Here is a 15,696-nt window from a genome sequence, read left to right on the forward strand (position 1 = left end):
CCTCTGTCAACTGTGTTTTATTTTCAGCAAACTTAACATGTGTAAATATTTGTATGAACTGAACAAGTTCCACAGACATGTGACTAACAGAAATTGAATGTGTCCCTGAACAAAGGAGGTAAAAATCAAGTCACTATCTGGTGTGGCCACCAGCTGCATTAAGTACTGCAGTGCATCTCCTCCTCATGGACTGTACCAGATTTGCCAGTTCTTGCTGTGAGATGTTACTCCAGTCTTTCACCAAGGCACCTGCAAGTTCCCGGACATTTCTGGGAGGGAATGTCCCTAGCCCTCACCCTCTGATCCAACAGGTCCCAGACGTGCTCAATGGGACTGAGCATTGTCATGCTGGAGGGTCATGCCAGGATGAGCCTGCAGGTAGGGTAGCACATGAGGGAGGAGGATGTCTTCCCTGTAATGCAGTGTTGAGATTAACAACAAGCTCAGTCCGATGATGCTGTGACACACTGCCCCAGACCATGACGGACGCTCCAGAGTACAGGCCTCGGCGTAAGCTCATTCCTTTGATGATAAACACGACTCTGACCATCACCCCTGGTGAGACAAAACCGCGACTCGTCAGTGAAGAGCACTTTTTGCCAGTCCTGTCTGGTCCAGTGACTGGGTTTGTGCCCATAGGTGGTGACGTTGCCGGTGATGTCTGGTGAGGACCTGCCTTACAACAGGCCTACAAGCCCTCAGTCCAGCCTCTCCCAGCCTTTTGCGGACAGTCTGAGCACTGATGGAGGGATTGTGCGTTCCTGGTGTAACTCGGGCAGTTGTTGTTGCCATCCTGTACCTGTCCCGCAGGTGTGCTGTTTGGATGTACCAATCCTATGCAGATGTTACACGTGGTCTGCCACTGCGAGGGCGATCAACTGTCCGTCCTGACTCCCTGTAGCACTGTCTTAGGCGTCTCACAGTACAGACATTGCAATTTTTTAGCCTGGTCCTCATGCCTCCTTGCAGCATGCCTAAGGCACATTCAAACACGCAGTTGAGCAGGGACCCTGGGCTTCTATCCTTTGGTGTTTTTCAGAGTCGGTAGAAAGGCATCTTTAGTGACGTAAGTTTTCATAACTGTGACCTTTAATTGCCTACTGTCTGTAAGCTGTTAGTGTTTTAACAACCGTTCCACAGGTGCATGTTCATTAATTGTTTATGGTTCATTGAACAAGGATGGGATAGTGTTTAAACCCTTTACAATGATCTGTGAAATTGTTTTTTTTTTTTACTAATTATCTTTGAAAGACAGGGTCCTGAAAAACATGTTTTTTTTGTTTGTTGCTGAGTTAGTCTGCTAGTACAGTGTTTCATCAATGTGCGGGAAGATGCATCAACTAACATTTTGGTGGAAATTACCCAATTTTTTTCCTCATTCTCTCTGTCTAGATGACATCAACACTGGAGGTATTGTTGCCGGGGTGATCGTGGCTCTCCTAGCCCTGGCCCTGCTAGGCTTTGGACTGTGGTACGCCCGCCGCAAAGGATACCTGCCTAGTGAGTTCACACCCCCTAACCACTCCTGGTCTCGTATTCATAAAGCGTCTCAAAGTAGGAGTGCTGATCTAGGAACAGATTGGACTTTTCGATCATAATGAATAAGATTGCATGGACAGAAGGGACCTAATCCTAGATCAGAACTCTTATTCAAAGACATTTTAATAAATACGGGCCCAGATCAGTGACTGAAACATTATGAACTGCAAGTTATAACCTTCAAATTCAAATCATCATACAAATGTCTACATTTAACTCACTTGTATTTATTTTGTCCTCACAGAAAAGAGTGCAAGGTAAGTGGACTCTTTAATAACTGATTACTTTGTCTGATCATGTTAATGCAGGACTTAGCAAATTGGTTTTCAGTGCCAGTGTCAAATTACATCTATGTCCTCCTTTGGTTGCCTCAGCCCCTGTTGCTGAGGGCTTTTTAATTTAAGGATTTTATGTAACATTTCATAAAAAGAGAACACCATGTAAAAAGTACAATATAGTACACGTTAAAGTGGCTGATGGCTTTATAGATATCACTGTAGGCTCACTTGGTGTGTTCCTCTTACAGCCAACCCAAACCCTCAGTGGTCTACCAGCCAACATCGGAGTATGGCGATGAAGAGGATGTAAGTTTCATCGTTCTTTGTAATGTCTTAACATGTCTTGTGCTTTTTAGACATAAATTTCCATAGTATTTCTTCCATTTCTCTGGTATGTTTAACATTTTAGCAAGCAGAAGATTATTCAAAAGATAATAGACATTATTGTGATGAAAATAATTTCTATATGCTTTTTCTCTGTGCTCTCAAATTCAATTTCTGATGATTATTACGATTGTAGTGTATTATATGGTTTGGTTGTCAGGGAAATATATAATATTTAGCAGATGCTTTTATCCAAGGCGACTCAGTCATAGGTGCCTACATTTTTACGTGTGGGTAGTCCCGAGAGTCGGCCCCAATATCCTGGCGTTGCAAGCGCCATGCTTTACCAACTGAGCTGCAGAGGACCATCTCTAAAGACTTAATGGTTGCTGTCCTTTGGTCTTGTAATTCCAGTGAAAAGGTGTAGTCTTGTAATTGCAGTCTTCTCTGTCTGTTTCAGGGGGAATTCAAACAGAAGTCTTCTTTTGTGGTATAGCCAGGGCAAGCAACATAGGATATACTCAGGAGTCTACGGCAACAATGATGAATGCGGTTGCGTCTCAATAACATCTCCCTTTTCTCCTGAAGTGTGCTCTGGTTCACTGCTTCCCACAAATCTCAAAGCACTGGATTGGCAGCGGCATGGGCTAGTGGGAGTTTCCACATGTTTTCCTTATACCAGCCATTTCCTTTCAAATCAGTGAAGCAAAGTGCACACTTTGGGAGGAAGGAGAGATAATTGGGTAAATGCTAATACCACTGGCCCTTTTACCTGCTCGGTGTGGATTGATTTTAATGTTATCTTTTTTAATTCCATCTGTTTATAAAAACTATTTCCACTTTAATATTTCTCTAACCGGCAGTCACCTACTGTATGTCTGCTTTATTTTGTGGCGGCTGTGTGTATAGAACTTTTCCTTTTCCCAAAAAATATTTCAATAACCCTGGTCATTTAAATTTTTCTAACCCCAATAGAACATGTGTTTTATGCCTTGCGTTCCAAATTGCACCCCATTCCCTATATAGTCACTAGAAGGAAGGGGAAAGTGAATACCTACTCTGTTGCACAACTGAAGGCATTCAACAAATGTCTTCTGCATTTAACCCAACCCCGCTGAATCAGAGAGGTGTGGTGGGCTGCCTTAATCGACACCCACGCCATCGATGCCCGGGGAGTATATGTTGGGGGTTAACTGCCTTGTTCAAGGGTAGAAGGGGATTTGAACCAACAACCTTTCGGTTTCTTGTGCAACACTGTTAACTGCTAGGCTAGCCCAATATAGAGCTCTTATGGGCCCTGGTCAAAAGAAGTGCACTATATAGGGATTGGTGTCATTTTGAGCTACAACTTTCTTCATAAGGGATTCAACTTGCGAAGTCTTGATTGTTCAACCTGACACAAGCTTTGGAAATACCACAGCTCCCTCTGTCCCATGCCTCTACTGTATCCCAAATGGCACCCTATTCTGTATATAGTGCACTACTTTTGACCAAGGCTCCAGGGCATTTATGTAGGGAATAGGTTGCAGTTTGATACGCATACCTTGTGTGCCTTGAATATCCATGCTGTTCAGTGAGTTGTAATGTGAAATGTTTTGTTTACGGTAGTTGGTTTTAAATGGCATTGTGTTTTGATCAACTCACATCGAGCTTGATTTATACAGCACATTTCTGACATGGAATGCAACACCGTGTGCTTTACAGGGGGAGAAATTATAATAAATAAACAATTTACTACACAACAGACAAGAGCATAACACTGAAGAATAATGAACTGAATGACTAAAAAGCACCCTATTCAAGAGTTTGGGGGCATAGTAACTAAAGGCTGCCATTCCATGCCTCTTGGTCCTAGGCTTTGGGATAGTTAAAAGGCCAGTGCCAGAGGAACCTACTGGTTACATAACTTTAAAAGCCTGTCTTACATGTATTGGGTGCACAATTGTGAATTGATTTTAAAAACCAAGAGAAGAATCTTAATTCTAAAACATGCAGGGACCATAAAACCAGTGTAATGTAGCTTCTCCATCTGGTCTCGGTCAGGACCTGTGCTGCAGCATTCTGTATGTTTTGCAGTTGACCAATGGCTTTCTTGGGTAGACCAGACAGGTGAGCATTACAGTGGTCAAGCATGCTTGAGCATTACAGTGGTCAAGCATGCTTGAGCATTACAGTGGTCAAGCATGCTTGAGCATTACAGTGGTCAAGCATGCTTGAGCATTACAGTGGTCAAGCATGCTTGAGCATTACAGTGGTCAAGCATGCTTGAGCATTACAGTGGTCAAGCATGCTTGAGCATTACAGTGGTCAAGCATGGAAACGGACCCACCTTGGCAATGTTTCTCAGGTGGTAAAACGCTATTTTGGTCACATTCCTAATGTTTGTATTAGTCATTGTACTGTTTGTTGCTGGTCCCAGATCGGTTTGTGCTGCCGTGCCAGCTCTTTGTCACTCACTATTAAACACTTAAATATGTTTGGCATGACAATTCCATGAGAAGTTGTCAAGAGCAGTAACAAACTAGCAACCAGACTTGTTGAGATGTGCATTCTCCTTCTTTGCAAGTTATCAAGTTTAGCATCCCAAAGATGGGATATTGTGCTCACAGCAACATCCTACAAAGAACATGGGTGCAGTCGTACTTAAGATATTTAATTGGCAAAAATTAGTCAGGTTTGAATCTAGATCTTTTTATTGAGCATTTTACAATTTTGACAGATTAATGTATTTGTTGTTTATAAGGTAACACGTGATTCTAATATTAAATACTATTTGAAGAACAGTCTCTGAAAGACCATTTTTATAATAGTTGTATTTTCCATATCTTTGACTTTGCGCTATTATTATGTACAATGTATCCACAAGGTGCTAGCTAAGATCATCCATGGTCCTTCAGTACCGTTGAGTATTATCTACCCTTTACCATAATCAGTTTAGCCTAGATTGAGAGAGAATATTCTTAAGGCACACTGTATAAAATGTTTTGTTTGGTGTAGGGCTAATTCGAGAATGTTAATATTCCCTCTGACCTGTGCCAATTAGATGTTTTCCAGACCCAAACATTTTAAAGATATACAATTTGTACATTTACAGACCAGTATCCTTAAATAGTTTTTGTAATTCGGAATGTCTTAATAATTCCGTAGATAACCATGTGGTGCAGAGAGAGGGTAAGCTTCTATTCTGTTTGCGCAGTCACTGTATAATGACTGTGAATGGATACATTTGATCATACAGAAAGAAATGTGACGTAAGTGAATCCTGTCTCTTTAAGAAAAAGGGGCGGTGCTGTTGAGAGCTGCAACCTTTTTGACAGGCTGGCCCGACGCTCACTCAAAATCCATTCATAAATAAGACATTTGAAGCAGTTACATTGAATAAATAATTTCAGGACACAAATGTGTTAACGTTTTTAGCGAACAATTGCAAGAAACTCCCAGCAAAAAATAGTTTAAATCCTAGTCAGCGCATTCGACTCGGCGACGTTGAGAGCAAAAGTGACTTCCGACTAGTGACCCCCCTTCTGCAGCTATGGTTATGACTTTATCTGCGTTTCACCAGGAAGCTTAGTTCATTCTGTGTTCAGAACATTTGTCTACAGAACCTCCTGTTCGCTTTATTCCATCCACTAAACGGGATTGTCGTTCATGTGTAGCCAAGTCTAGTCTAATTCCGTTTAACACAAATTATCTGCTTTTTTCAATGTCTGCCGCCGCCTCCATCTTTCCGGTTTTACTGAAAGTAAGTGAAACCGAGGACTGAAATACCAATGGAACGGTGAGAGTTATGATGGCAGCTAAAGAAGAGCTTTACACCAAAGTCACCCCGCGGAGGCAGCGACAGAATCGATCGGGCACTGTAAAACATGGGTCAAGTCTGGACGTGCTGCTGTCCATGGGATTCCCCAAGACCAGGGCGTGAGTATCTGACCTACAGCTAGTGTACTGCCGCTATTCATTAGATTACTTTCCCTAGCTAATGCAGTCTAATTTTAGACTAAGGCTGCGGTCACACAGGGAGGCCAATTCTGATATTTTTTCCACTTATTGGTATTGACCAATCAGATGTTTTCACATCAGATCTTTTTTCAGAGCTGATCTGATTGGTCAAAAAATACCAATTAGTGACAAAAAGATCAAATTCGGGCTGCGTGTCTAAACACAGCCTAAACTGGGCAAACAAAGCTTTATATTAAGCCTGCTATTATAGGTTAAGTTGCAGAGCAATATTCTATACCGGTGTTAAAAGAAACACTCCATTGTTGGTACTGGTAGAGGGTCAAATGCTATGTCCTATATATCGGCATCATTTGGACTCCAACTTGACTTTCAAGAAACCGGTGAAGGTGGTTAACACTGTCTAGTTTGGACTAATTTAAGGTTTCTAGGACCTTGCCGTCCTTTGGAACCCACCAAACTGAATGCAATGAACTTTTCAAATGTTATTTTTCTCACATGCAGTAGCCACCATTCTAAAACCAATTGAATCACTCTACAAACAGTTCATATTTTTGATAACAAATCAAACCGTTACCACCAATGTCAGAGTTGACTTACTGAGAGTGCAGATTGTCACTTTCTGACAGTTACCATATACTGGAGAAAATTTAAATCATGGCTCAAATTTTAACCAAACCTATGACAGCTGATTACTTTTTCTTTCTTAAAAAAAATGATTATGCATAGGTTTTTGTGTTGGATGTAATTGTTTTTGAGTATTTGCATTATGGCTGTGTAATTGCCCTTGCCTGCCTAGGGCCCCCAAAAGGCTAGGGCTGGCTCTTACTGCATGTGTGGGTATGCAGACCAATGATGTGTAAATGAACTCTGGATTGCTAATGCTATGTAATGGCAAAAGGGGGGCTATGAAGCCACTGATTGGACATATTGCCACTCCCTAGAAGGAGCAGTCCTCCATAGGAATGAATGGAATTCCACTGTTTACTTTTTATTTTTTGAAGTGGGGACCGTAACATTATTACTTAAACATTTTCCTTGAAGTATATATTTTGTATATTGTTTTAATGTTGAAGTATGCATTAAGGTGTCTAATATATTGAATGTAGACATCACAATGCATTTCTATAGCTTCCCAACTATTTGCTTTATAATTGTGGGTGAGTACCAAAATGGAGGTGCGTTGGCTTCAGAACAGCACCCCCTGTGAGTCATCTAGTGTGTGTGTGTGTATAAATCGTTTGGCCCCCACCCCTATCAAAGCTGCCCATCCCTGCTCTATAGCCTAATGTTGTCACGATCAACCATCCACCTTGGACAGGTCTTGAACTCCTTCAATAACATCTTGACGGGTAGTGTTAAATGCAGACGACACATTTCGGTTGAATGCATTCAGTTGTGCAACTGACTAGGTATCCTCTTGCTCTCTTCACCCCCCCGGACCTGTTGCACCCTCTATGACCACTTGGATTATTATCTGACCCTGCTGGTCATCTATGAGCGTTTGAATATCTTGAATGATCTTGCTTAAATGTCCATGTAGTCTTTCCTCCACCGGGCACAGCCAGAAGATGACCGGCCACCCCTCAGAGCCTGGTCCTTCTCTAGGTTTCTTTCTAGGTTACCTCCTTTCTAGGGAGTTTTCTACATCTGCATTGCTTGCTCTATTGAGGTTTTGAGCTGAGTTCTGCATGAGCACTTTGACATCTGCTGATGTAAAAAAAAAAACTTTTATAAATACATTGATCAACTGAAATTGTCCTAGTTGCTTTGGAATTATGTGTGTCTGAAGACACCCCTTGAAATGAGTGATTTCGGCTATTTCGGCCAAACCCTTAGCTGACGGGTATATACAATCAAGCACACAGCCATGCAATCTCCATATACATTGGCAGTAGAATGACCTTACTGAAGAGCTCAGTGACTCAACATTGCACTGTCATAGGATGCCACCTTTCCAACAAGTCAGTTCGTCACATTTCTGCCCTGCTAGAGCTGCCCACGGTTAACTGTTAGTGTTATTGTGAAGAAAAAATGTCTAGGAGCAGCAACGGCTCAGCTACGAAGTGGTAGGCCACACAAGCTCTCAGAACTGGACCGCAGAGTGGTATAGTGTGTAAAAATTATCTGTCCTTGGTTGCAACACTACTAGTTCCAAACTGCCTCTGGAAGCAATGTCAGCAAAAATAACTGTTCGTCGGGAGCTTTGAAAGGGGTTTCCATGTCAGAGCAGCCGCACACAAGCCTAAGATCACTATGCGCGATGGAAGTGTCAGCTGTAGTGGTGTAAAGCTTGCCGCCATTGGACTTTGGCGCACTGGAAACGCGTTCTCTGGAGTGAGGAATCACTCTTCCCCATCTGGCAGTCTGACGGACAAATCTGAATGTTGCGGATGCCAGGAGAATGCTACCTGGCCCAATGCATAGTGCCAACTGTAAAGTTTGGTGGAGGAATAATGGCTTAATTTTTTTTCCAAGGTTCTGGCTAGGCCCCTTAGTTCCAGTGAAGGGAAATCGTAACGCTACAGCATACAATGACATTCTAGACGATTCTGTGCTTCCGACTTTATGGCAACAGTTTGTGGAAGGCCCTTTCCTGTTTCAGCATGCCAATGCCCCTGTGCACAAGGCGAGGTCCATACAGAAATGGTTTGTTGCTCGGTGTGGAAGAACTTGACTGGCCTGAACCCTGATCTCAACCTCTTCTAACACCTTTGGGATGAATGTGAACGCCGACTGCGAGCCAGGCCTAACTGGCCAACATCAGTGCCCAACCTCACAAATGCTCTTGTGGCTGAATGGAAGCAGCAATGTTCCACCATCTAATGGAAAGCCTTCCCAGAAGATTGGAGGCTGTTATGGAATTGGTCCCCCTTTGCTGCTATTTTAATGCCCATGATGCACTACATGACCTCAAGTATGTGAACCCAAGCAGGAGTTCACATATTTGGTCATGTATTGCGTCTTGGGAAATGAAATGGTCTTCCTGGCCAAATTTTAGTTTGTTTTTAATATCGTCCCAGGCAGACAGGACAGGAGGGTACTGCTAAAGCAATACTTCTCAGGATTTACCAAAAACACTCTTCTTAACCTGAGCCGGATCGTTGTTCCCCCCCCAACGGGACGGTTAAGCTAACGTTGGCTAATGTGTTTAGCATGAGGTTGTAAGTAATATGAAAATACTTCTCAGGATTTACCAAAACCACTTAAGGAAAAACTGTTGTCTGAAAAGTAGTGCACTGTCATGTCACACCTCTAAGTAGCAGCAGGTGTTTAAAAAAAAAAAACTTTTTTTTTTTTTTTACTGGTTGGGTGTTAAATATTTCCTATACCAAACAGCATTGTTTTACATATTAGTCTGAACTGTTTCACAATCACATGCTAATGGCCTTAACACTGTTTCATATGCTTGAATACTTCAATACTCAGAGCCTGAACACTGTGTTTTAGATACTCTAGTACTCCTCACCTGATGTGAGGTTCACAGATGGTTTAGGTATCCAACTTTGTAAGCAGAGGAAGGAGGAGAGAAAATGGGGAAGACAAGCATATTTTTTTCAACCAAACAATTGGGATCTGGAAATGAGTGTTGATTGGTTTGTCTTTAAACAGTTTAATATTGAAAGTTGACCAGGGGTGTTGTGTAGTTTTAACCCTCACTTCAGTGCATCCTTTGTTAGCATGGCAAATTGCTTACTGAGTCTCTTTTACTTTCAAGCCCTGTAGTGATTGAAGGTTTCCTGGTACAGAGAAGCACTAATACTTATGACAGAAGGGTTATATGATTCACTCTACAAACACACAAGCCTCACCGACCTACTGTAGCTATGAGGAAAAGACAAAATGTTTGTCCGGGGAAACTCTTTGGCCTAGCCTTTCGAGGACAAGAGCTTCAGTGTGTGTGTGTGTGTGTGTGTGTGTGTGGAGAACATGAATCATACAACCCTACTGTTGTATGAAGGGTATTCATGCTGAATAATTTGTCATTGAGCAGCGATAATCAGATGTGATTTAGCTGGACAGTCAGCCACTGTCACAGCACTGGACACTTGCACGCAGTGTCAGCCACTGTCACATGCAGAACTGTAGGAGGAAGGGGCAGTGATCCTGAGTCTGGTGGTCAGATCTAACCTGCGTGCCAGCCTTTCTGCTGTCTTGCAAGAGGGGATCTGGAAATGTGTGTGTGCTGCAAGAGAGCAGAAACAGACTGGCACCCAGGCTAGATCAGCCATGTGGAAGATGGATCCATCTGAGAGAATTATAAGATGGAAATATCTGCTTCTCCATTTTAAGATTGGTTTCCAAGAAGTCTTGCAGGAAAGGCTGTCGACTTGATAACCAGCAGTGTACACAAGGGAGCTATTCCTTTCCTTCCCAAAAATTAATTTTACACGCACACACAGTGGAGGTCGGAAGTTTACATGCACCTTAGCCAAACTCATTTAAACTCAGTTTTTCACAATTCCTGACATTGATTTATTTGAGCTTTTATTTCTTTCATCACATTCTCAGTAAGTCAGAAGTTTACATGCACTCAATTAGTATTTGGTAGCATTGCCTTAAACAATTTAAACTTGGTCAAACGTTTCGGTAGCCTTCCACAAGCTTCCCGCAATAAGTTGGGTGAATTTTGGCCCATTCCTCCTGACAGCTGGTGTAACTGAGTCAGGTTTGTAGGCCTCCTTGCTCGCACACGGATTTTCAGTTCTGCCCAGGTCAGGGCGTTGCGATGGCCTCTCCAATACCTTGACTTTGTTGTCCTTAAGCCATTTTGCCGCAACTTTGTAAGTATGCTTGGGGTCATTGTCCATTTGGAAGACCCATTTCCGACCAAGCTTTAACTTCCTGACTGATGTCTTGCGATGTTGCTTAAATATATCCACATAATTTTCCTGTGTCATGATGCCATCTATTTTGTGAAGTGCACCAGTCCCTCCTGCAGCAAAGCACCCCCACAACATGCTGGCACCTCCGTGCTTCACGTTTGGGATGGTATTCTTTAGGCTTGCAAGCTTCCCCCTTTTTCCTCCTAACATAACGATGGTCATTACGGCCAAGCAGTTCTATTTTTGTTTCATCAGACCAGAGGATATTTCTCCAAATGTGCAGTTGCAAACTGTAGTCTGGCATTTTTATGGCGGTTTTGGAGCAGTGGCTTCTTCCTTGCTGAGTGGCCTTTCAGATTATGTCTATGACTCGTTTTACTGTGGATATTGATACTTTTATCTGTATCTTCCAGCATCTTCACAAGTTCCTTTGCTGTTCTGGGATTGATTTGCACATTTCGCACCAAAGTATGTTCCTCTCTAGGAGACAGAACACATCTCTTTCCTGAGCGGTATGACGGCTGCGTGGTCCCATGGTATTTATACTTTCATACTATTGTTTGTACAGATGAACATGGTACCTTCAGGTGTTTGGAAATTGCCCCCAAGGATGAACTAGACTTGTGGTCTACCTTTTTTTTTTTTTTTTAAGGTCTTGGCTAATTTTTCTTGATGTTCCCATCATGTCAAGCAAAGAGGCACCGAGTTTGAAGGTAGTCCTTGAAATACATTCACAGGTACACCTCCAATTGACTCAAATGATGTCAATTAGCCTATCAGAAGCTTCTAAAGCCATGACATTTTCTGGAATTTTCCAAGCTGTTTTAAGGCACAGTCAACTTAGTGAATGTAAACTTCTGACCCACTGGAATTGTGGTACTGTGAAATAATTGGTCTGTAAATAATTGTTGGGAAAATTACTTGTCATGGACAAAGTGCTGTTTGAATGAATGCTTACAAGCCTGCTGGTGCCTACCATCGCTCAGTCAGACTGCTCTATCAAATCAGACTTAATTATGACTTAACACACAGAAATACGAGCCTTAGGTCATTATGGTAGAATCTGGAAACTATCATCTCGAAAACCAGACGTTTATTCTTTCAGTGAAATATGGAACCATTCCGTATTTTATCTAACGGGTGGCATCCATAAGTCTAAATATTCCTGTTACATTGCACAACCTTCAATGTTATGTCATAATTACGCAAAATTCAGGCAAATTAGGCAGCCAAAACTGTTGCATATACCCTGACTCTGTGTGCATTGAACGCAAGAGAAGTGACACAATTTCACCTGGCTAATATTGTGTGCTAACCTGGATTTCTTTTAGCTAAATATGCAGGTTTAAAAATATGTACTTCTGTGTATTGATTTTAAGGTATTGATATTTATGGTTAGGTACACATTGGAGCAAGGACATTACTTTTTCGCGAATACGCACCGCATCGATTATTTGCAATGCTGGACACGCTACATAAACTAGTAATAACATCAACCATGTGTATTTAACTAGTGATTTATGATTTTTTTAAAATAATCATAAATCATAATGCTAGCTAGCAACTTACCTTGGCTTACTGCATTCGTGTAACAGGCAGGCTCCTCGTGGAGTGCAATGAGGCAGGTGGTTAGAGCGTTGGACTAGTTAACTGTAATGTTGCAAGATTGAATCCCCGAGCTGACAAGGTAAATCTGTCGTTCTACCCCTGAACAAAGCAGTTAACCCACCGTTCCTAGGCAGTCATTGAAAATAATGTGTTCTTAACTGACTTGCCTAGTTAAATAAAGATTAAAAAGGTGTGGGGGAAAAAAATCGGCCAAATCGGTGTCCAAAAATGTTATGAAAACTTGAAATCGACCCTAATTAACCGGCCATTCCGAATAATTGTTCTACCTCTAGTTTTGTCGCACAACACAATGCCACAGATGTGAAGTCTTGATGGAGCATGCAATTTTCATGTTGACTGCAGTAATGTCCACCAGAGCTGTTCATTTCTCTACCATAAGCAGCATTCAATGTTGTTTTAAAATAAGTTAACAAATGGAATTGTAAATTGTTTTATTCAAATATTGAATGGCTTTTACTACACATACAGTACCAGTCAAAAGTGTGGACCACTGATTCAAGGGATGAGTTGGATGGCAGAGTGAAGGAAAAGCAGCCAAGAAGTTCTCAGCGTATGTGGGAACTCCTTCAAGACTTAGAAAAGCATTCCAGGAGAAGCTGGTTGAGAGAATGCCATGATGGCCTTGACAGATTTGCAAAGGGTGGTTACTTTGAAGAATCTCAAAATATATTTTTGTTTAACACTTTTTGGTTACATGATTCATTGTGTTAATTCATAGATTTGGTGTCTTCACTATTCTACAATGAAGAGAAAATAGTCCAAATAACATACTTTTGACTGGTACTCTGTGATTTATATATATTCAGCAAAAATAAAACGTCCTCTCACTGTCCACTGCGCTGATTTTCAGCAAACTTAACGTGTACATATTTGTATGAACATAAGATTCAACAACTGAGACAAACTGAAAAAGTTCCACAGACATGTGACTAACATAAATGGAATAAGGTGTTCCTGAACAAAGGGGGGTGGGTCAAAAGTAACAGTCAGTGTCTGTTGTGGCCACCAGCTGCATTAAGTACTGCATCTCCTCATGGACTGCACCAGATTTGCCAGTTCTTGCTGTGAGATGTTACCCCACACTTCCACCAAGGCACGTGCTAGTTCCCAGACATTTCTGGGGGGGAATGGCCCTAGCCCTTACCCTCCCATCCAACAGGTCCCAGACATGATCCAGGCTCTTCCCTGGCCATGGCAGAACACTGACATACCTGTCTTTCAGGAAATTACGCACAGAACGAGCAGTATGGCTGATGGCATTGTCATGTCAGGATGAGCCTGCAGGAAGGGTACCACATGAGGGAGGAGGATGTCTTCCCTGTAACGCACAGTGTTCAGATTGCCTGCAATGACAACGAGCTCAGTCCGATTATGCTGTAACACACCGCCCCAGACGATTCCTGAACCTCCACCTCCAGAGTACAGGCCTTGGTGTAATACTCATTTCTTCAACAATAAACGTGAATTTGACCCCCCCCCCCCCGGTGAGACAGAACCGTGACTCGTCAGTGTCACCAGCGAAGGTGGGTTTGTGCCTATAGGCGACGGTGATGTCTGGTGAGGACCTGCCTTACAACAGGCCTACAAGCCCTCAGTCTAGCCTCTCTCAGCCTAGACAGTCTGAACACTGATGGAGGGAATGTGCGTTCCTGGTGTATCTTGGGCAGTTGTTGCCATCCTTTACCTGTCCCGCAGGTGTGATGTTTGGATGTACTGATCCTGTGCAGGTGTTGCACGTGGTCTGCCACTGTGAGGACGATCAGCTGCTCATCCAGTCTCCCTGTGTCACTGTCTTAAGCGTCTCACAGTACGGACATTGCAAGTTATTGCCCTGGTCACATCTGAAGTGCTCATTGCAGCATACCTAAGGCACATTCACACAGATGACCAGGGACCCTGGGTGTCTTTTTTTTCCCCCAGAGTCAGTAGAAAGGCCTCTTTTTAGTGTCCTAAGTTTTCATAACTGTGACCTTAATTGCCTACTGTCTGTAAGCTGTTAGTGTCTTAACGACTGTTCCACAGGTGCATGTTCGTTAATTATGGTTCATTGAACAAGCGTGGGAAACAGTGTTTAAACACTTTACAAGGATGATCTGTGAAGTTATTTGGATTTCTATGAATTATCTTTGAAAGACAGGGTCCTGAAGAAAGGCCGTTTCTTTTTTGCTGAGTTATTTATACATGCCTGCATACATACAGTCGAAGTCGGAAGTTTACATACACTTACGTTCGAGTCAATAAAACTAGTTTTTCAACCACTCCACAAATTTCTTGTTAACAAACTATATTTTTGTAAAGTCGGTTAGGACATCTGCTGTGTGCATGGCAAGTAATTTTTCCATCAATTGTTTAGACAGATTATTTCATGGTATCACAATTCCAGTGAGTCAGTTTACATACACTAAGTTGACTGTGCCTTGGAAAATTCCAGAAAATGATATCGGAGGCTTCTATAGCCATGACGGGCTAATTGACATCATTTGAGTCAATTGTAGGTGTACCTGTGGATGTATTTCAAGGCCTACCTTCAAACTCAGTGCCTCTTTGCTTGACATCATAGGAAAATCAAAAGAAATCCGCCAAGATTGTAGACCTCCAAGTCAGGTTCATCCTTAGGAACAATTTCTGAACACCTGAAGGTACCATATTCATCTGTACAAACAATAGTACGCAAGTATAAACACCATGGGACCATGCATCCGTCATACCCCTCGAAGGAGACGCGTTCTGTCTCCTAGAGACGTACTTTGGAGCGAAATGTGCAAATCAATCCCAGAACAGCAGCAAAGGACCTTGTGAATATGAATATCCACAGTAAAAGGAGTCCAATATTGACATAACCTGAAAGGCCGCTCAGCAAGGAAGAAGCCACAGCTCAAACGCCATAAAAAAGAAAGACTTCAGTTTGCAACTGCATATTCGAACGCTAGACAGAAATGGACAATGACCCAATCATACTTACAAAGTTGCGGCAAAATGGCTTAAGGACAACAAAGTCAAGGTATTGGAGTGGCCATCAAAGCCCTGACCTGGGCATAATTGAAAAAGCGTCTGCGAGCAAGGAGGCCTCAACCTGACCCATCTCTGTCAGGAGGAATTTGGTCAAAATTCACCCAAATTATTGTGGGAAGCTTGTGGAAGGC

The 15,696-nt window shown here is 42.3% G+C and overlaps 2 protein-coding genes across 2 annotated transcripts in view; both read left to right on the top strand.

Moving 5' to 3' along the window:
* The window catches only part of f11r.1 (F11 receptor, tandem duplicate 1), a 33,494-nt gene extending 28,567 nt beyond the window's left edge, over nucleotides 1-4,927 (top strand). Inside the window, exons 7-10 of the mRNA XM_024394851.2 lie at nucleotides 1,393-1,500; nucleotides 1,784-1,796; nucleotides 2,066-2,123; nucleotides 2,602-4,927. Of these exons, the coding sequence (XP_024250619.1) occupies nucleotides 1,393-1,500; nucleotides 1,784-1,796; nucleotides 2,066-2,123; nucleotides 2,602-2,637 (215 nt within the window). The 3' untranslated portion in view covers nucleotides 2,638-4,927. The remainder of the gene's footprint in view (nucleotides 1-1,392; nucleotides 1,501-1,783; nucleotides 1,797-2,065; nucleotides 2,124-2,601) is intronic.
* An 82-nt stretch (nucleotides 4,928-5,009) lies between these two features.
* Nucleotides 5,010-15,696, top strand: part of LOC112229000 (ubiquitin-associated and SH3 domain-containing protein B) — a 60,589-nt gene continuing 49,902 nt past the window's right edge. Inside the window, exon 1 of the mRNA XM_024394850.2 lies at nucleotides 5,010-6,059. Within this exon, the coding sequence (XP_024250618.1) occupies nucleotides 5,929-6,059 (131 nt within the window). The 5' untranslated portion in view covers nucleotides 5,010-5,928. The remainder of the gene's footprint in view (nucleotides 6,060-15,696) is intronic.

Source organism: Oncorhynchus tshawytscha, linkage group LG30, assembly GCF_018296145.1.
Source record: "Oncorhynchus tshawytscha isolate Ot180627B linkage group LG30, Otsh_v2.0, whole genome shotgun sequence".
In the NCBI taxonomy this organism is placed as follows: domain Eukaryota; kingdom Metazoa; phylum Chordata; class Actinopteri; order Salmoniformes; family Salmonidae; genus Oncorhynchus; species Oncorhynchus tshawytscha.